The following is a 21,870-nucleotide window of genomic DNA, read 5'->3' as shown; positions in this document are numbered from 1 at the left end:
ATGAGACCTGATCGCACATACACGAACGGCACTGAACCCAGAAGTAGCCCCAAAATGTCATAAAAAGGGCAGAGTGGGCCTAGGGTGCTCTGCCAACACACAAGGGGATCCAGAACGGAACCTCCTTGCAAAATGAGGATTCCCTGTAGTTTTTGTCAGAATCCCTCAGAAACAGTGCTGCAGGTGACAAATGTGAGGTGGGCCAGAAATCCATGCCCGCTTACATTCCTAGCTGCATATCACACGGTTTCAAAAATAAATGCATACAGAGCTGATATGCAGAACAGACCTCTCTCCACAGCAGGATTTTATGCACTATCAGGTCTCTCTGTGCTGACCTGCCAAAGTATAAAAACTGATAAGAGGTCTATGCCTATTAACCAATAAAAAGTACAAATATTTTGATTTTTTTAAATTTTAGTTAATAAATTTGTTAGAATAATAATAATAATAATAATAATAATAATAATAATAATAATAATAATAATAATGTTTATATGTTGCCCCAGCCACTCTGGGTGGCTTGCAACAAATTAAAACATAAAACACAGCAAAACATCAAACATTAAAAACGTCCGTATACAGTGCTGCCTTCTGATGTCTTCTGAAAGTCAGATCTTGCCCAGAGCAACCAAAAGTGAATTACAACCAACCAAACGGACAATAAACCCAACGTAGATATATTAAAACCAAGAGGGGAAATAAGTACATTAAAAACATCCCTCATACTTCTAAAAGGCCACACATACTTAAAGGTCAACGGCCTGGTTATAGAGGAAAGTTTTTGCCTGGGGAGAGTATTCTGCAAACAGGAAGCCGTAGCAGAAAAGGCCAGGCTCTTGTGTTGTCAGCCTCTGGACCTCTAGTAGAGAGGAGACATAAAGAAGGGCCTCAGATTATTATCAGAGGGTCTGCATCAGTTCATATGGGGAGAGGTGATCCAAGAGGTACTGCAGTCCTGAGCCTTTTAGAGCTTTATAGATCAAAACTAGCACTTCGAACTGGGCCTGGAAGCTAATTGGCAGCCAGTGCAGTCAGGCCAGCATTGGTGTTGGGCCAGGATTGATCCATTTGTATTATCCAGCATTATTTGGCAATTATCCATATTAGCCACCAATGTCTGAAATCGTTCTTAATGTTGTTCACATAACAAATCCTATATACATCAAACATACACTTACCACCATATCTTGGAAATTCTCTACAAATGTATTCTCTTCTCCCCTCTTTTCTTTTATTAAAAAAGGCTTTAAATCCACAGTGATTCTTCTTGTAAGTTATCCATAGGTATTAGCATTGCATGGAAAAAAAAGTTTTTTGCTTTTGTTGTCACCAGAAGTCTGACGCTGTGGTTTTCTAACACACATAGTGCTTCATCTTAGAAAGCCTGGGAGACTCAAGCGCTTGTTCAGAGTACATTAAAGCTAGTCAGTTTGTTTGGGATGTGAACCGCCTCTTCAACTAAGAGGGAAAGGAGGGGCTGTGCCTGTCATTGTCTCATGAACCTGGGGTTTTGATTGATCTGTTCAAATATTAACGTGTCTAGTGGGGTAGCCCAGAATGTCCGCCAGGCCTTTCGATATATAAATATTCATACACTAACATCTGCCACAGCTGCATATTTACTATTCTGGTTTTTTTGTGGGAAGAAGTAGTCTCTTTGAGGAAGTTCCAAAGGAGTTGAGAACTTTCTTTTTTTATGTCATTCAAGAAGCCCTGTCAATATTGGGTTTGAACACCTTTTTTCCTTGGATGACAAAGACATGAACCATTGCAATGCTACCGTTACAATATATTTGGATCTTTTGCTGGTGTGACTGTCTTCCTTACAAATTTGCAAAGCCTTTCTTGCGTTTGCAATGCATCTCCCACATCCCTCAGATAGCATCACCTCAACCTCTTTACCACTCCATAAATTATCTCCTGAGGAACATTGTTCTGGCAAAAATTATCTCATCAAATCCTTAAAAGAAACCATTTCTTTGTGTGTTTTTTCTTGCTGTTAGGTGCATTTTCATCTTTGAAAATTTCCAGAGATTCCTAGTATGTGTTTGTCCTAGTAATAGGGTCAGTCTGGGGTTCCTTAGGATCCATGCTAGAGAGTGAAACAATCCAGTATTGAATGAGTCGCATCAGGGCTTAGGGTATTCTTGAAGTTGTATCCTCCCAGTCCAGAACCCTTTCTCCGATTTCAGCTGTGTTGGAGCTGAATGTAGTTACTTGGTATGAGGAAACGACACACTGCACACATAGAAAGGCATTATATTTATTATTGTTTCACGAGCCTCAAAGGCGAGGCATTGAAAACAGATTCAAGATCCAGTGAGTCCTGGCATCACGTAACAAGATGGTACAGATGTCTGCATGAACTTTTGTCTGGTTTCTTGAAGCATTATCTTGCCCATTCTGTTGCTAAAGCTCCTGCTGTGCCTGCCACTTCTGCTATAGTTGTAACAAATGTAAATATTACCCTATAGAAGTGACTTGCATGCCTATCCACAAAGCAGTGAAGCCAAGTACTTGGAATTAGCCCACTTCAACAAGGCAAAACTGGCTTAAGTCCAAGTTCTTCTGCTCAGAGTATGTGTCTGGTGGTTAATGTTGTTTCAAGAACAAGGGAAGGAAGAGAGAGTTGTCTTCAAAATCATGGTATCTCTTCATACCCAGTGCTTGAATTTATCAAGTTGTTATGTCAAATCAGACCACTGGCTAATCTAAACAAGTATAGATTTTTGCTTGCACAACAGGACTTCTCCTTGCTGTTCACCCACATGCAGCTTCTCTCCTCCTGAGCAGATTTTAGGGGTGCAGGGGGATCTGAAGAGGGTGGAGAAGAAGAGGGAATCATATAAGATGAGCTGAAATCAATTCTACCCACACATGGAGACCATTGGATTCAACCCATTGCCTATTCTAACCTTCAGAGGCCTTCCTTAGTCATTTGAACTATCTAAAATTCAGGCAATGTAATATCCTGCTGTTTTTATAAATCTACACACAATTCAGGTACCATTAGAAAGAGTTGGATCAGAGTGAGTGTTCATCTGACTGCTTCATCATCAATGTGGTCTGAAGGCAACTCATCCTGCATCTCGTCATCTAGCTTCCATGATGAGATTCAGCTTTTATTCAGTGCTTCTGGTGTTAATATGTTCTGGGTTTTTTGGTATAATCTCTCTCTCAACCTACTCAAGATTCTGTTTCAGCCTTTTAGCAGTTTAATGTCATGAGGAATGTACCAGATGATCCTAATTGTGCTCTGCTGTGGTATATTACTACCTTGGAAAACAGTGAGGAGGAAATAACAAGCACACAAGTGGGAGTTGTGAAATAAAGATCTAACACTTCTAATGTCGGGGAGGGGGGGAGGGAGAAATCCCATATTTAGCTGACTTGAAAGCAGCAGCGCCCAGAACAACAAAGTACCTAAAAGTATCAGCAAAACAATGCTTTCCCCTTAATCTTGTTTTGATAGCATTTCACATCGACTTTGGCATTGCTGAGCCTTGAACATATTGCAGTAGCAAGAAGCCAATTTCACCTAGTGCAGTACCTTTTGCATCATGCAAAATCTAAGCACCAGCATTTGTTCCCTGCTTTTCTCGGTAATCTGTCTGATTAACACATTGTCTACACTCACAAGCTGGTGTCAGTTTTACTAAACTTGTGGGACAAAGGTTTGGCATATCTTACTGCAATGTGTTTGTATGTGTTGTGAGGAAGCTTCTCATTTGAATATTTAAATCATTTTCAAATACATGAATTTTAAATTGCCAGTGGACTGGCATTTAAAGGAAAACAAAAATGGCATTGAAGAGGGAAATAGTTTCACTTCAAAGCAGCAATGCTTCCTGCTGTATACGGCTAAATTACACATGCACACATGTATGGATTTTAAATGCTACAGTTTTAATGGGTACATATATAAATCCATCTGCTTATTCAAAATTCCATTTAGCCCCTTTCCCTAAGAAGAAGAGTTTGGATTTGATATCCCGCTTTATCACTACCCGAAGGAGTCTCAAAGCGGCTAACATTCTCCTTTCCCTTCCTCCCCCACAACAAACACTCTGTGAGGTGAGTGTGGCTGAGAGACTTCGTAGAAGTGTGACTAGCCCAAGGTCACCCAGCAGCTGCATGTGGTGGAGCAGAGACGCGAACCCGGTTCCCCAGATTACGAGTCCACCGCTCTTAACCACTACATGACACTGGTAGGGAATACTGCTTCCTGTGAGATAAGGAAAGTGCTTTGGGTGATTTCGTAGCAGGTTTTCAGCCATCTCTTCTCTTGTATATGGCATTACTCTCCCCGCTGGGGGGGGGGGGGCAATGCATCCAGTGCCAGCTCAGGGTTTTGGCCTAAGACAACTCTTGAATAATAGTGCCATTCAGGGCTTAACACAGACTTTAGGGCCATCTGGTTGGTAATGAACTTGATTTGTGATTAATCTTGCCAGGGTCCTCCGAAATCAATGCATTTGAGAAGGTGTTACTGAATTTCTTCGGGACAATCTTGTTGCACTCAGCCCAGACCTTCTCTTAAGTTTTACCAGTTGAAGTTTGATGTAAGAACTTTGGCACCTCCTGACACCTGGTATTGTGTCAATAAAATTCTGTGTGTTCCACATAATCATACCGTACATTCAGTATATAGTCAAAAACAACCTCGCAGCAACCACTGAAGAGCATGGAAATAAATGCATAAGCTACAAATACAAAGAAGAGAACACGTGAACTGTATTGTTTGAGGAGGGCATAAAACATATGTCTGAGTTGTCTCGGAAGCAACACTTCAGGAGGCATGCACTGTTTGAATGGCTTGCGGAATTAAAAAGCCATCGTGCAAATAGGACCTTGAACTGGAAATTGCCTCTTTTCTGTTTTCCATGCAGACGTTTTAAAACCCCATTGTAGTCCATGAAAAGAATTGCCATTTTCTTTGGTGTCCACTGAGTTCCACGTATTAAGAGAAAGTGCTTGCATCCACGTCTATATACATGAGCTTCAGCTGGGTGCATAATGACAGCCACTTTGAAAGCGGTTATAAAAAGCAAACTCTATATATGATTTAGCCGGCAGGAAGTAGGATGCTTCAGGAATTCCAAAGAGGTTTTTGTAAAGCAGCAAGGCGGGGAGCGGTGGAGAAATATCGGTGGTGTTTCCACCACGGGATGGGAAACACGTCTTGAATTAGTCTTGCTATGCATTGCATTGTGAAAGGGCATCCTGTTGTGTTCCTCACAGGTTCTGAAAAGTCAAATGAGGAATACCAAAAATGCTTCAATTGCTAGCAAAGTGGTACAACAATATAGCGTATTACAGAAGTGCAATATATTTGAGTCAGTGTTCTCAACTCTCCTCTCCGCCCCCCCCCCCACTTTCCCCTCCTTAAGGACCAGCTTGCTTCTATGAGTAACATCAGGGGGAAAAAATTAATAGAAAAAGCTGTCGCTACTTAGAAGGGGCCCATGACTAAAACAGAGGTTCCTTGGCACAGAAGTAATAGGGCACTGGATTTCACAGCCTCTTGAAATTTATTAGCTTGGAAATTGCTTGCTAATAGCAAAGGAGGAAGTGAAATAAGAAACACCTCACCAAATTGCTGCTTGTTTTCTGGGGGGATTGAAGCTACCTTGCTGCTTTGGCATGGCAATGGTTGGTCTTCCTTTGCTGATCACTGCTAGGACATTTGTTCTAGCGGCATCCAGCTTGTGCGTACTAAACATGCAGTCTTCACATAATCACCAACAAAGCTTAATAATATTTAGACAAAACCTGACGCCTGAAACTTCCCTTGGTGATTCTGTGGTAGATTCCACATCTGTACACTTGCATGCTCATCCTAAATACATCCCTATATTCTGTCTCTTTCTGATAAAGACCTTAATTTGTCTGTTGAAAGATATTACAAAGGCGCATGGGGCCCACTATTAAAGCACTTACTTACATAAAACTGCAATGTAAGACTTGAAACTAACACAGCCAAAGCTGGCCACAGGCAGTGAGCAAGTGCAAATGGCATTTCATTACTTTCCACTAAGCTCCTCTGTGTTAGTGATTTACTTTAAAAAATGTTATTAAAAAAAAGCTTTGCCGAATCCATACGTTCCAAGATCAAATTTAGTGCTTTGTTTTGATTCACCGGACTGGGTCAGGATTCAACAAATGCTGACATTTGAGAGGAAGCCCTGTCGATTAGCCATTCAGTTTCACCCCACGGATACTGCTTATTCAAAACTTGCACAACTCAAGAACATTTAGTAGCTGCCTTATGCAACATGAAGAGATCAAAAAGGTCTAAAAGCTATCTGCTAGCTTTCTGCTGAAAGCAATTAGGATAAATTTGAATTCCTGCCAGATCATCCTGTAATAAATATTTTAACCTTCCCTAAAGCATCTCTTAGATTTTTTCAGACCTGTCTTCTGGCAATTAAAGCAATCGGGATTAGGTTTCTGCTTAAAACTGGACGTTGTGGCTGTATTCCTTTCCCCCTATGTCTTAACACCCGACAAAAAAATAAGATTAAATGAAATACCATAGCAATTCCCCCCCCCAAAAAAACCATTTTGTTAGCTGAATTCACTATCTATGTTCCATGTATGTTCCAAACCAATGTAAAAACCTTAAGAAAAAATTGTTTTTGTTTTCCTCTAAACCCAACCCGTTATATTGGATATTCTCAGGCTGTTCAGATAAATTAAGTACTATGCTACTTTGGATAAGATGCAAGGAGAATATGCTAGATAAATACATGATTTCAAGGTCATTTTGGACAACATGCATTTGTCAAACATGCTTTAAAAAGAGTGCATGCAGTTTTGACACAAGATGCATCTGACCATTTTTATCTAAGGGCAGGATTCACCTAGGCTGTATCTAGACACATCAAAGAAGTGTTTCAGTTAAACACGTTGTAAATTTAAACAGGGAAAACAGGCAGAGAAAAATGGTACTCCACAGCGCCATCTGGTGGCACAATGTTATATTGAATACACAACGCAAATCGCTTTTTGTTTACCAATCTAGCTGAGTCCCTAATGAGCTCCATCAGCAGAGACCCTGTGCAAGGACTTTGGCTTGCATAATGGGGATTTCCTCCCTCTATTCCCCTTTCTAGAGAACCCCCAGAACAGCACGTAGGGGCAGAAGAAGAATATTCATGATGGCATGACACTGAGCTCAACCCTAAGCCTTCTGGTCTGTGTACTTTAACTGCCAACTATGACAATGACTTTAGACTTAGATCACATTAAAAGGTAAAGGGACCCCTGACCATTAGGTCCAGTTGCAGACGACTCTGGGGTTGCAGTGCTCATCTCGCTTTACTGGCTGAGGGAGCCGCCGTTTGTCCGCAGACAGCTTCTGGGTCATGTGGCCAGCATGACTAAGCCGCTTCTGGCGAACCAGAGCAGCTCATGGAAATGCCGTTTACCTTCCCACCGGAGCGGTACCTATTTATCTACTTGCACTTTGATGTGCTTTCAAACTGCTAAGTTGGCAGGAGCAGGGACTGAGCAACGGGAGCTCACCCTGTCGTGGGGATTTGAACCACCGACCTTCTGATCGGCAAGCCCTAGGCTCCGTGGTTTAGACCACAGTGCCACCCGCATCCCTATTACTTTGTGACCCGCGTCACATCACTTTGGATTAATTCTTGTATTCAAAGGGGAAGTGAAGACATGGTTTAACGCCTTCCACCGCAGCATGAGCACACATGGTTTTATCCATCTTAAGTTCTCATACAGAAACAATGGGTAATTCTAGGTAACCAACAATTCTCAGCACTCATTCAAACATTAACCTATTAGAGGAGATCATTTAATAAATTTTACCAACACTTCAGTAACTTTCGTTCCACTATTCACCTGAGCCTTGAAAGCTTTAATCTCTTGGAGCATGTCATCTCTTAAAGTACAGCAGATGAAATAGGCATTGGTCATTACAAAGGATATTCAAAGACAGAAAATTTGAGTTCATTAACAAGTTTGATGGCTTGCTCAGAGTTTGTAGAATGTGGAGCTTAAATAATAATGTATTCAAAGCAAATTGTCTGTATCTATATCTATAATTTTGTTTGACCACTTCCCATAGAACATCCCAAAGTGGTTTTTTGACAAGAAAAATATATTTTAAAAAAACTTAAGTCTAATGTAGTATAGGGTAAAAAATCTCCACTTTAAATGGCTCTTTGAAAAATGATGGTCTTCAACAGGTGCCATAAAGGTAACAGAGACAGCACCTGTCTGATAATGTACATATGTGGATGGAGTTCCAGTGGGTAGGTGAAGGCCTGATTTGTACATTATAGGGAATATACATCCTGATGAGATGATCTTTGCAGGAGGCCCACTCCTACAGAGTGCAGCGATTGGTAGGAGGTATAAGGGATGGACCAATATTTTAGGTATCCTGGTCGCAACCTGTGTACGCTGATATCAGCACCTTGAACTTAGCCTAGTAGCAAATTGGCAGCCAGTACCATTTTTTCCAGTAGCATTGTAACATGCTGGCAATATTCTGCCCCAGCTATCTCTTGAGTCACTGCATTTTGCATGAGCTGCAGCTGCCAGGCCAACCAGCACATTGCCTCTGAGGTCATCTGGGCCCCTAGTGACAAAGATGGATCCAAGATCGCTCCCATCCTACCAGCCTGCTTCTACGACCCTATCCTGCATCGCTATGTGCTCTGGGAAGCACTGGAAATAAATACGTGGCTGGCACTAATAAGAGGATTTTCCCACTGATCTATCTAACAGGACTGCATGATACGTCTGTAGCATTTCTCCAGTCAATGCGGAGTCCCAGCCATTCATTATTCATTCTTGTCTCGTCTCAGGAGTCCGCTGTGACCTCCCTGCCCTTTTTGTGGTGTTTCTTCTTTTCCTCCTGCTGGGTCTGGCAAGCTAAATCGTCCTCTTCACCCTCCAAAAGACAATTCTGTATTATGCCAGGTGGAACATCCATATCCAGTTCAGATCAGATTTCCGATGCCTTTTGCTTGCTTCTGTGACAAGGGCCACTAACAACAGCACCAGAAATCACAGCAAGTGCACAAAGATGCCAGTTAATGCAAACAGCGTTTTTATAAATGCTCAACCTGGCTGTGGATCCAGCTTTCTCCCATGAGGTAGTCGTGTGGGGCTGGCAAATGAGTCATTTTCAACCATGGAATATGGTAGCTTTGTATAACATAAATCTCTGTGGCATGTATAAATACTAGGACATTTTGTCACTGCTCTTTAATCTCAGCTTTCTGTGTGTTTGTTTATTGGCTTGAGGGCTTAGGAAAACATTGACTAAGAACAGGCCTGTGCTTTCAACTCCCTGTTGGAATCATACCGGCTGATGTTTGGCTCCTTACATGACATGTTTCCCTGTTGCAGAAAAACAGATACAATTGCGTGACTTAATAGGAATCAGTTTGGTCCTCTACTATTTACTCAAAACATTTATACCCTGCATTACCTCATAAAAAATCTCAAGGCAGCTGACAACAAAATGAAACTATCATTCATCAATTTCAATGCCATTAAAATACTAAAAACAGTAGTAACAGCTATTCTACTTTTGGTTTTCTTTTTTCTAAGATATATTCATTGAATATTAACATTATGTTCAATAATGCACAGGTAGGAATATATTTAAAAGCAAGAAGATGTAAATATACACATTAAAGAGGGAGATTCCTCATTTTTAATATTTCTAGTCGTAATAGACTTGAGTGAATTGCAAATCGAACCTAGCAGGTAACATTGTAAATTGTGGGATATGCTTCCATTTCCTCTCAACATTTCTCCGATGAAAATAGGGACGTCTGATTCCATAATGATAATTTTACTATTTATATCCTGCACATCTTACTAGGTTGCCCCAGCTACTCTGGACAGCTTCCAACATATATAAAAACGTAATAAAACACTAAACATTAAAAAAAAACCAACCTTCAGATGGCTCAGGGCTCTGGCAACTCCATACCCTCTAACATTTATCCAATGAAAATAGTGACATCCTAAAGAAAAGTGGGACATTCCAAGATCAGATACTGGGACAGCTTCTCTAAATCAGGGACACCCCTGGAAAATAGGGACACTTGGAGGGTCTGTGCTTCCGACGTGGGAAGCGGCCTTACTTTCCTGCATTGTGACCTCTGTCACCAACTCCATGTGGTTTTCAAGTTCCTAGCCCTTTTGCTGTCTCTTCTTCCATTCCCTCTCATAATTGGCCCAAAAGTAATGCATTACACAAGGGTAACAAGTAAATCAATAAAATAAAGGCTGTGGAAACTGGATGAAACATCTGATCACTGCAACACGTGCACAAGGTAAAGAAAGATTACCATACATTAAATTTTAAAAGGGGGATTTCTTAAATCCCTTAGGTTGAGCAAACCAGTAGACAATAAAAATATTTAAGATAATATGTGGGCAGATGACATTCAGTATTTTTTTGGAGGGGATAGAAAAGGCCCTTTGAGATGCAACTGTGCATGACACTGATTACTGGGATACATTCTGGCACCAATTAAAATGCATTTTAATGTTGGTTTGCGGCAAAATATAGTTCTTCATAATGTTTTTTTAGAAATTGTATTTTATATCTTTGGAGTTTTTATGCCTGAAGTAGAACAGACACCTGACCTCACCTCCATTTAATGATGGCATCCAAAATCTGTCATCTGAAGTAGATAGCTCAGTTTTCCTCATGAAAGCTTTCACACAAGCTTTCAGCTTCAGTTCCAGTGGTTGCTGAGTGACAAGTTTTTCTGGTTGCTTGGGATTTTGTTGTGCTTGGCTTTGATGTTAATATTTGTGATATGTTCATATCCCTCATATCCGTTACTTTAATAGGGGTATTTTTGTTTTATTTTATTTATTAAAAAATATTCTTATACTGTTATGTCATTTTTTAAAAAAAATCAATGTGGTTTACAGCAATAAAACAAAATCATACAATCAAAACCATATAAAAATATTAGTCTGTATATAATGCCTTCCATGTCAAGAAAAAATACCAAGACAGTTCATGAACAAATAAAGTCCAACAGCAAAATGACAAAAAATAAAACCAATTATAAAAATACACCTAATTATAATTAAAGTGCATAGTAAAACAAGCCTAATAAAACGGCTTAACAGTTAACCCATTAACAGCATAACCCATTAAAGCAGCATAACAAAGCAGGAGATTCAAGTGAGCAGATGATTGAAATGCTTATATAAACAGGTGTGTTTTCAAGAGCTAGCAGAACACCAGTACTGATGAAGGTAAAGGACGCAGGTGGTGCTGTGGCCTAAACCACCGAGCCTCTTGGGCTTGCCGATTGTAAGGTCAGCTGTTCAAATCCCCACAATGTTCCAGCTCCTGCCAACATAGCAGTTCGAAAGCATACCAGCGTGAGTAGATAAATAGGTACCGCTGCAGCGGGAAGGTAAATGGCGTTTCCGTGTGCTCTGGTTTCCATCACGGTGTCCCATTGCCCCAGAAGTGTTTTAGTCATGTTGGCCACATGACCTGGAAAGCTCTCTGTGGACAAACGACGGCTCCCTCGGCTTGAAAAGTGAGATGAGCGCCGCAACCCCATAGTCGCCTTTGACTGGACTGAACCATCCAGGGGTCCTTTACCTTTTCCCATTACTGATGAGCCCCTTGTATCACTTCAGTGTTGTAAGTTGTAAGCCTTTGACTTCTTTTCAACTTGGTTGGGACATATCTTTCAAAATAAGTGGGAAGACTATTGTGAGCTACTGAGATCTGAGAGGAGAGAATGAAAAGACCTCTGAGCAAATAACACATTTGCTTTTGCTTGGTGGGGTACATTAGACATAGGACTACACTTGAGGATTGTCTGGAGGTTACAGCTGGTACAAAATGGCAAGCAGAGCCTTTCGTTGTTGTGGTTGTCTACTTGCAATTTTCAGGGTATGGTTTAAGGCAGGGATATGTAGTGCAGTCTATATGTCATTGGATTACAACTCTCATCAATCTCAGCCAACATGGCCAGCAGTCAGGGATGATGGTTCTAGTTGATGGTTCTGGCCCAACAACATATGGAGAGCACCACGTTGGCTATCGATTTCAACTCAATGTCTCTTTCGGAGGACATTTTCTCCAGAGAGCTCAAGGCGATGTTCACGGTGCTCCCCCATCTCATTTAATTCCCACAGCCACCCTGTGAGGTAAGTTAGATTGAGAGGCAGCAACTGGGATGCGGGTGGCGCTGTGGGTTAAAGCACAGATTTGCAGATCAGAAGGTCGGCAGTTCGAATCCCCGCAACGGTGTGAGCTCCTGTTGCTTGGTCCCAGGGCCTGCCAACCTAGCAGTTCAAAAGCACATCAAAGTGCAAGTAGATAAATAGGTAGCGTTCTGGCGGGAAGGTAAACGGCGTTTCTGTGCGCTGCTCTGGTTCGCCAGAAGCGGCTTAGTCATGCTGGCTACATGACCCGGAAGCTGTACGCCGGCTCCCTCGGCAAATAAAGCGAGATGAGCGCCACAACCCCAGAGTTGTCCACGACTGAACCTAATGGTCCGGGGTCCCTTTACCTTTAACTGGTTACCCAGTGAACTTCATGGCTCAGTGGGGATTTGAACCCTGGTCACCCAGGTCCTAGCTTGACACTTGAACCAAAACTTCACACTGGTTCTGAAGGATGAAATGTATGTTCCACTGTGTCCATGAATTAAGATACCTCCATTGATTTGTGTAGATAAAGTAGCTGAAGCATGGGCCAAAGTCCATGCGACCATAAAGTGGCACTTGAATATGTGGACATACTATCTCAGATATTACATGGCTGCATCCAAAGGATGGTCTCTCTGGAGGGGCACAGTCTTGACATCAGAATACACAGAGTATCCAAGCAGTGAACATAGCACATCCAGAAAACATCAGAAGAATCCTTAACATCTGGAAAGGAAATAATCTACATCAGCCTTCACCACCCTATAGACACAGTGGACCAGCCAGCTCACACAGGTAGCAAACACTTGTCTAGGAATAGTTTGTATGCTATGAAATGCGTAGTTCGCCAAAAGTGGTCATAGTTTATAGAGCCTAGTTAATTCCCGTTCTTTAGCCTGCTATTCAAATGCAGAAATAAGGGGCTGTGTGAATACCTTAAAGAATCATTTGTTTTGTGTTTTTCATTTTGGTGTCTTAATTTCTCCTTGGGGAAGAATACTAGCTGTTGTATTGTCAGAAAGTTAGCCATTGGGTTTTCTGGCTTTGTTCTTGAATCTGTTAGTTGAATTGCTGTGTGGTGGTTGGCAAATCCTGTAAGTATTAATACGTTTGCATTTTCAAAAGCTTCAGGGTGATTTAAGGCCTGAAGTTTCCTCTGTATTTCAGTTCTCTGTTGGGAGTAGTGTACCTAATTTTGGTCACCGCTCTTAAGGCAGTTATAAATGGAATTGACTTCTGCTGAAGAGATTAGATGGATGTATGACACATGAGGTAAGGAAAGAATAGGGTTTCTTAGCTTAGAGAAAAAGCAGAGCAGGCAACAGCCTTAAAGTACTTTATAAGACACTGTCATGAAGGCTGGGAACAACTGTTCAGTAGGGGCACAGACAGAGGGGGAAATAAGTTTAAAGTTTTAGCAGAGCTGACTCCTAAGGAAGCTAGCAGGCTTCTCTTAATTGCTTATTAAGGGTCAGAATACATGTTACATTTAATGCGTAGCATGTAGCTATGTCTTGGTTTGAGGTTAATTAAACAATAGGCACAGCGAAAGTTAATTCTTATTGTAAACCAATTTCATGGTGAGAGGAGGCTAACCTCTTCACTTTCCAATGCTATCTCCCATTCTTCCCACAAAGGGCTAGAATTGTTTGGAGACAAGTTTCCTCTGACACTAGTGGTAATTTATTTTCTAAGGCTCCTAGCTGCAGGATGGTGTTTCCAACATAATCAAGCCCAAGCAGTAAATAGGTAAGCTTCTCTCTCACTGTAGACTGCATCTTCAATAGGAATCGCCCTGCTTCGTGCTTGTAAAAATAAAATAAAAAAATAAGGGCTATATTAAGTTTTACTCAATAATACACCCTTTGAAATTACCGTAATAAACCGTCTAGGACTGTTGATTTCAGTGGATCTGAGTAAAACCACCCTAAGACATTGCAACGTGCAATGGTCCTAAGATTGGATAAACATTTATTGGGTTGGAAATGATAGAGAATTCTAATAATGTCAGTTGTGCCTAAAGTTAGAGTTGCCATTTTGTTGTTGTTGTTGTTGTTTTGCCAAAGTTGTTGGCAAAATCGCAAAAAATATGCTGCTTTGGGACTATTTTTATGGAAAACCAGCAAAAAAAAATTATTTAAGGCACTGCTGACATGGGCTACCATACAACCGGATTTTCCCAATTTCTAACCAGACACTGCTGCCGACTATAGTATTCCGGAGGTTTCCGGGAACTTCCGGATGTGTGGCACCCCTACTAAAGTGGATTCATACATTATGGATCATACCCTCCAGTTGTCACTAATGTGTCAAGACAATTGTTGTCACGCTTCAGTAACGCCAAATTCTGTCTTTATTGTGGAAAGTCCCAAATTAAGAGATCTCTATTGTTCCTCACCGACACCATAGAAAATTAACTCCATATTAAGTCCTCTTTTACTATTCCTAGCTCTGTGGTGCCCCCTGGCCCCTCCCACCCTGCTGCTTACCCAATCGCCGCTCTTCCTTTCCCGCACTGCTTCATGGGAAATAGGAAGTGGGCACTGAGTAAGGCAAGGTATGGAAGTGGCTCACACTTTTTGTGTTATGACATCTGAAGAATTGCTACTCCCTTTTCCTCACCCTACAATCTACAGCAATATGAAGTTGCTTGCATATCTCACCACAAGCATGTATGAGTGTGTGGACACAAGCTCTGTTTCAGATGTGACAAGTACCAGGAACAGGAAGGAAGAATCATTAACGGTGTGCCCTGTTGTAACACATGTATTAATCGGCACCTGATCTGGTACACATGAAAGGGATGATAGAAGGATTCACCTATTTTCCAGATTGCAAAAGCTGCTTACTTTCTTGGAGGCCTTGCAGGCAACCCATCTAGGGTCTGTTTACAAGTTTGGCCAAATTGGTGGTGGGCAGGAATAAAAATGGTATGTTAATTTATCTAGGCTCTGGTTTCTGCTTTAAATTAATACACTTTTAGGTTATATATAGTGCATCTTCTTGCAGCAACATGTGTATTTTTAACTATTCCACCTTCACCTGTTGGTTTTGCAAAACCTTATTTTCTCCGTCTGCCAGCTAATTCCACTTCTCAGCAGTAAGCGATGTCCACTGCTCAGTGGGACAATTGTATGTGTGATAATGCTTTATAGTGAGGACCAGTTAAATCTTTAAATTGAACTTGTTGAAGCAAAGTTTAATCTTCTAAATTCTGATTTACTCCGGGCTTTCAAAACTTCCCAACATCTGACCCTCTCTCACCTTCTTTTAAGTTTATGTGTATTTGAGACACGTTACGGCATTTTAACTCAAATGGATACTTTAAAAATAGCTGCTTGTATAGCACCCAAAGGACACCGTGGTTTATTTTCCTCTGATATAGATCTGACACAGGCCTGCTGTTATTTCCGTACCATCTCTAATGATCTGCTTGCTCTCCAGAGAACACTGACCCATTTCAGTGCAGAATAATTAGCCTTTCAGAGACCATTGTGATTCCGTTACATTGACATAAACATGCAAGTTGACACTTAGCTGTTTTGCCTTGGAAAAAAATGTTGTTGTTTAGGTTGGGCTTGGTTTGGGATATCACTTGAATGGTATCAATATATGTTAAGTTACAGGTAGGTAGCCGTGTTGGTCTGCCGTAGTCGAAACAAAATAAAAAAAATTCCTTCCAGTAGCAATGCACACAAAAGCTCATACCAATAACAAACTTAGTTGGTCTCTAAGGTGCTACTGGAAGGAATTTTTAAATTTTGTTTCAATATATGTTAAGTTTGCAAGCTTTTGTTGTTGTAGCTTTTAATTGCTACTTTTCCCCCTGTAAATGTTTGGCAGAGTATGGTTTTGATAGTGGCATGATTACATACAAAGCATGCGTTTTTTGGCCTGGTTTTCTGGGTCTGTTTACATTTACGTGACAGACGTAAGTCAGGGATGGGGAGCTTGTGGCCAATGTCTTATCTTCTGAGTTTACACCAACAATAAAACTCAGAAACGTGAGGAGTCAGAAGTCCAACGTTTATTGCAAAGCGATAGGCTACAGTCAGATAGTTCTGCAAAACCGCAACCCCGCCCAGTGGTCCAGTCAGTGTTATTTATAAAGTTTCAAACAAAGCATCTCAGTTTTCACCAATCATGTACATCATTACCTCATTTTATGTTTAATACGTGTGCACAATAAGCACTAGCAATTTATGCCGATTCAGGTTTGATTCTCACCAATTTCTGTTGACTAAGCTTTGATTCCCACTATGTGCTGTTACATTGTGTTAGTGTGCATGTTGGGGATCTGTGTTACATGTAACCATTTGTACCATGTAACAATTTATGTTCTAGCTTTGAGCTACATCTTTGTGATTCACATTTTAGCTGTATTCCTGCCCCAATGGGGGGTGGCCACTTGCAAAATAATCAGTTTCATAAAGCAACAGGTTACCATAACTTGTCTATTAGAAGCACACTCGGGGATTTCCAGGGGTACACATTACCCCTTGCTGAACTCTAACTCTCAGCTTCCCTCACCATTGACCATGCTATTTGGGGCTGATGGGAGTTGGGAATCCAGCATCATCTCAAGGACCAGAAGTTCCCTACTCCAGGTGTAAGGCCACCTTTTATACCTGGTAGAGCAGTGAAAACTTACTGCAACTAAGGAGAATAATAACAATTAAAAGGTTTGAAAGATGGTTGTGAGAATGGAACTATACAGGTGGTTGTTCCTGAGGAAAACAAAGCTCTTGGCCTATTGCAAATGAAGAATGGTAGACAAAATACCAAATCAACAGAATAAGTCATTTGAAACACACTTTTACCAAAACCGTGTTCTGTCCACTTTACTAGCCAGTCTGGTACGTTAGTTTAGGAAAGGTGTTGCTTATCATGTTCACGATCACAAACAAGGCACATTGCTGATTTGCTCTCCCAGTATAAAGGAGGTAAGAGCCTGGAGAGGTTATGCACGGTAAGTGAGTTATTGCAAGAAATAAAGACTCTTAAGAGGTGGTTGCGTATTTGTGTTGAAATGAATTGCTACCATAAACGAATTCTAAAAACTCAAGGCTTAAAAAATACATGCAAATGCAGGTATTGAAAAGCAGGCATTAATTTTTTGGGTGTTGTTTTTGATTAAATGTTCAATGTGTGAGGAAGTGTTCCTTCCTGCTTTGAGAACTTTCCGGTTGTCGATGGTAGGTTGGTTTTAGAATAAATGTTATTCTGCTTTAATGCAATTGTATTTTGCTAAATGTAAGGCTTAAGGACTTCTATAGCATGCCTAAGAGAAGGATTTTTGCAAGCTTTGCATTTTTTTTCCTTTGAAACATGTCAAGTTCATACTGCATCATAAGTGTCATGTTTTTATTCAGTATTAATTCCAGTACATTTAAAAAGCATTAATGTTTGGAGATAATAAAGCACTTGTTCTTGCATCCTTTTACAATATTTTTTTTAAAAACCGTGGTGATGTATTATTTGTGTTTCCAATTTATTGATGCAGGAAAATGGGTTTTCCCTCTCTCTTTGAAATGTAGCGTTTTGAGTTATTTCCTACTGTTTTTTGCTTGCATAAAGCATATACATATATCTGCCTATATAATATGTATTATGTTTGTGATTTCTTTGACTGTCAACGTTGAGCCATTCTTGCCAACAAAGAATATCAAGCGTTTCCAATTTCTCTACTTTCCTTGTTTTTTTGTTTTGTTTTGTTTATTTATTTCTAAAGAATAATAATAATAAAAACCTCTTAATGGGAATCCTGGCACTGTCTGTCTTCTCTGTTCTGCAGAAATGTTGAAGGAGTTGAACCAGCAACGCAGAGCGAAAGAGTTTACAGACCTGAAAATTATTGTTGAAGGCAAAGAGTTTGAAGTCCACCAAAATGTTCTAGCTTCCTGCAGCTTGTATTTCAAGGACCTGATTAAAAGGTTTGCCTTCCTTCCAGCTGTGATCTGGTCTGTTCTTTTGTAGGGGAGCATTTGTGTCGCTTTTTTTTCCCTTCCCTCTCTTTCAGGTTTATGAAGATTTGACTCTCCTGTCACAGAGCCAGTAGCCATTCTTTCCACTTACTCTGAATGTATTTTTTATTTACTTATTTTTTAACGAAACGCTCAGATTCCTTTGTTACACATAACCTGACCTGTATGAATTCCCGATCCCACTAGTTGCACATTTTTGGCTGGAGGGAAATGTTCTTATCAATGGAGCATTTTAACCTCAAACCAAGTCATGAATGATGCCAATCCCAAAACACACAAATGTTAGTTTAGGAGTTTAAAGATATGCTACTATCTCTTCCTTCAGGCTGCAGTAACCACATGCATATCATAGAAAGATGCTGAATTCTAATACGAACAAGGATGGAGTTAAGTAGCACTGCTTTTAACCCTATGAAATTCTGGGCACCTAATGCTTTTTGGCTCTTGGAAGCCAAAAAAAATAGAAATATTGGGAGATGCTTTTATATGCCAGCATTCAACTCATACCTTTTTAAAAGGAAAACAGGAAATTTTAATTTTAATTTCTAGAAACCTTTTTTTCTCCACCCCTGGAAATAGAAATTTAGTTTAGGGTAGTAGTTAAGATGTTTTCTTTCTTTCTTAGATCATGTTTCCACCTTTGCAATTTTCTCCCTCTGTTTTTAGCTGGTTGATTCTAAAAGCTGCATGATTTTTTTTTAATTTTCCATTACTTTTGTTTTTTTAAAAATGTCTACATTATAGATTAACGTAGAAATAAATTGCTATTTTTATGTTGTTTAATAAGTCAGTGTAGCAACATTGGGGGAAACCCACAAGAGTAATTTCCACATTTCTCTCAATCATCAACAAAATAATGTGGCTGCTGATTTTTGCCTTGCAGTATTTTTGCCTTGCAGTATTTTCCCAAACTCTGAACCTGGACTGTGCAAAAAAAAGGGGGGGGACACATTGGGGTGGGTGGGGATTACAGAACAGAACATTGTGCTTGCTTTCAAATTGTGCATTTAAATGTTGCCAACTAACACAATAGCGACTGTATTTTATTCCAGGGTGGCATGTTTGGTGGCATCTTCTTTTCAGTGTGTTATGTCCTCTTGCTTTAAAGCTTGTTTTTCTAATTGTGCCGGTATTACAGAACTGCCGTATAATTGCGCTGACTGCTTTATCAAATATTCATAAAAAGCTGGCCTGGTGGCATGTTTCCCCCCACCCCACCCCACCCTTCCACAAATCTAATGATAGCTGGCTTCAGCCGCTCTGTCTCCTGTCTGCTCATTATCGCTTACTAGTTAAGGCTACATTATATGCGTCTCACAGAGTTAAGATGCGTAATCTACAGGGAAGGCAAGTCTTAGTCTCCGTTTATAGAAACCCAGTAATTGACTGGCCGTGCGGTTTCATTAACTTTAGCTGTGAAGCCTCTTTCTTGCTAGTCAAACCGTCAGATGCTGTCTATTTCGGGAGAAAATCAGGGACGGTAATTATATTCATCTTGGATAGTTGTCAGATGGAGATGAACTGCAGACTGATTGCAACTTTAATAAAGCCATAAGCGGTACACTTTAAGTCAGACAAGTGAGAACCCTCCAAACAACCTTCTCATCGCTGTTTTCCTTCGGGACTTGATCGTTTTTCACTTTCGTAAGCCGTCCAGGATGTTTTAGCAGGAGGTTTAGATATAATAAATGTTCTTGGAATAAATAAATACGGCAAATAAACAGGAAGCCATTTACAAAAAGAGGAATGTAGGATTTCCATATCTATTGTGTTGAAGTGGAGAACTAAAGAGTTGCAGAAATGGAGAAGGGGCTTCCTAATTTTTTTTTAATAAAAGATGCCAGGGATTCAATGTGGGTACTTTTTGCATGTGCAGTATATTCTCTGCCACCATAAACTATGTGACCTCTCCCAAATGAATGTATGGTTAAGAGGGATCCAGAGGTTTGTGGGTACCCCCACAATCCCCACTGCTCCAGCTGTAACCTTGTGAACGAGCATATTTTAATTCTAGTAATCTGTACCCTGACTGTATTTATTTGTCCTGTGTGTATCAGAGTAGCAGCTGGAGCCCACAGGTTTCAATAGCCAACTTGCTCACTTGTAACAATAATAACAATCTTGAATATTTTATTAGTCTGGAATAAAGGGGGAGGTTGTTCGCTTTTGTTTTGGGAGGGTTTAGTAGACACTACAGGTAAACTACGTGGGACTGAGCCTCAAGGCCATTCTGAAAGCGAAAGCAACTTTAAGAAGAGAGTTGTTTTAGAGCAGAGGAGTAATGGGGGAGGTGGCAAATGTGCTTAATTCTTTCCCTTCTGGGAAGGGAAAGTCGCCAACACCTTGCAGGGTTTCCGAAACAGCATGCAAAGTTATTATACTTTTGGATCCTTATGGGAGGAAAACTACATGCACCAGACGTTGTGAGCCCAAATGGTGGGTGTGGAAGGGGCTAAACACTAACAACAGCACCATTGCAACAAGTTGCTTTTAAGCCAGAACTGTGCATTAGATCAGCAAACACAGTCTCCCAGATGTATTTTCCTGAGTAATTGGCTTGTGGCTAAGGGATGTATTTGTGGGTAGATGGGTGGGAGGGCAGGCTAGGGAATTAGTGAGTTAATATTTCTTCCACAACTTCTCCCCCAACATTGTTTTCTGTCCTCGCAGGCTGTGTGTTGGATTTCAGGCTAGCTTGAGTGAGTGATTGGTGTGTGTGTAAGTAAATAAATAAAAGTTTAGAGGAAATCGGTATTTGGAGTTGCACTGCCCATTTCTCACCTGAAAGTGCCTTCCTCCTCACTTTCTCTCCTCCCCCTCCCAGCCTCCCCCACCCCCCAGCCTTTCTCTCTTCTCCCCCACCCACCAGAGGCTCAGGAACTCCCATTTGCTGACATTGGTCATACAATGCTGGAAGAGGGCAGTGTGAGATGTTACCCCACTTCTTTTCAGGCCTAACTATAACCATCCCACTTCTGTTAAGGAAAAACACAATTGAGTCTGTTCTAACCATCCCACTTCCTTCCCCGCCCTCCCACTTTGTGGTACTGCATTTGAATATAATTCTGGAGAGCCATTAATTAAATTCAACCATTCTTCATTCCTTCTAAATCTGGCATTTCTGGATTATCAGTGACTTAAAAGATAGGCCCTAAGGAAATCTAGTGTCAGTCTTTACTAACTTTGAGCAAGAAAAACATCTTAAGACTGGGCCAGGAGAACAAGACTTTAGTTGCTTGGAAGTGTAAGAAATATTTCATTTGCATTTTCGGGCCAATATACACTTATTTTCAGGCTTATTTCAGTACAGGCTGGTAGTTGTATGCCAGCCCAGTTCCAGCTTCCTGATCTGAATCAGGATAGTCCAGGGCTACATGCGGCCCTCGAGACCTTTTTGGTGGCCCTCAGCAACATTTGATGCCTCCTGCAGCCCTCACATTGTCTTCCCACAGCCAAGTAAGGGAGGTGCTGGACTTTGTAAAGGAGGCACGAGGGCTCTGATAGGGTCCTAGAGTCCTCCTACCTTAGTTAGATCTTTCCCAGCTTTGAGAAAGAGGCTTAAGGACTCCAAGACCCTGCCAGAACCCAGTGCCTCTTTCTCAAAGCGCACTGTGAGGGCTGGAAGAGGGGTCAAATTTTGACCTTGCTCCTCACCCTGCACAACAAGGCAGTGTGTGGCCTGTGGGTTCTAGGTCAAAATACTCTT

The 21,870-nt window shown here is 40.9% G+C and overlaps 1 protein-coding gene across 1 annotated transcript in view; it reads left to right on the top strand.

Annotated features, from left to right (window-relative positions):
• Positions 1 to 21,870, top strand: part of KLHL29 (kelch like family member 29) — a 425,462-nt gene that overhangs the window by 305,987 nt on the left and 97,605 nt on the right. The window contains exon 6 of the mRNA XM_081906134.1: positions 17,975 to 18,113. Within this exon, the coding sequence (XP_081762260.1) occupies positions 17,975 to 18,113 (139 nt within the window). The remainder of the gene's footprint in view (positions 1 to 17,974; positions 18,114 to 21,870) is intronic.

This window comes from Podarcis melisellensis (genome assembly GCF_964234715.1).
Source record: "Podarcis melisellensis genome assembly, chromosome: 3".
NCBI classification, from domain to species: Eukaryota; Metazoa; Chordata; class Lepidosauria; order Squamata; family Lacertidae; genus Podarcis; species Podarcis melisellensis.
Note: the sequence above shows the minus strand (reverse complement) of the source record. Positions and strands in the feature narration are given on the sequence as shown.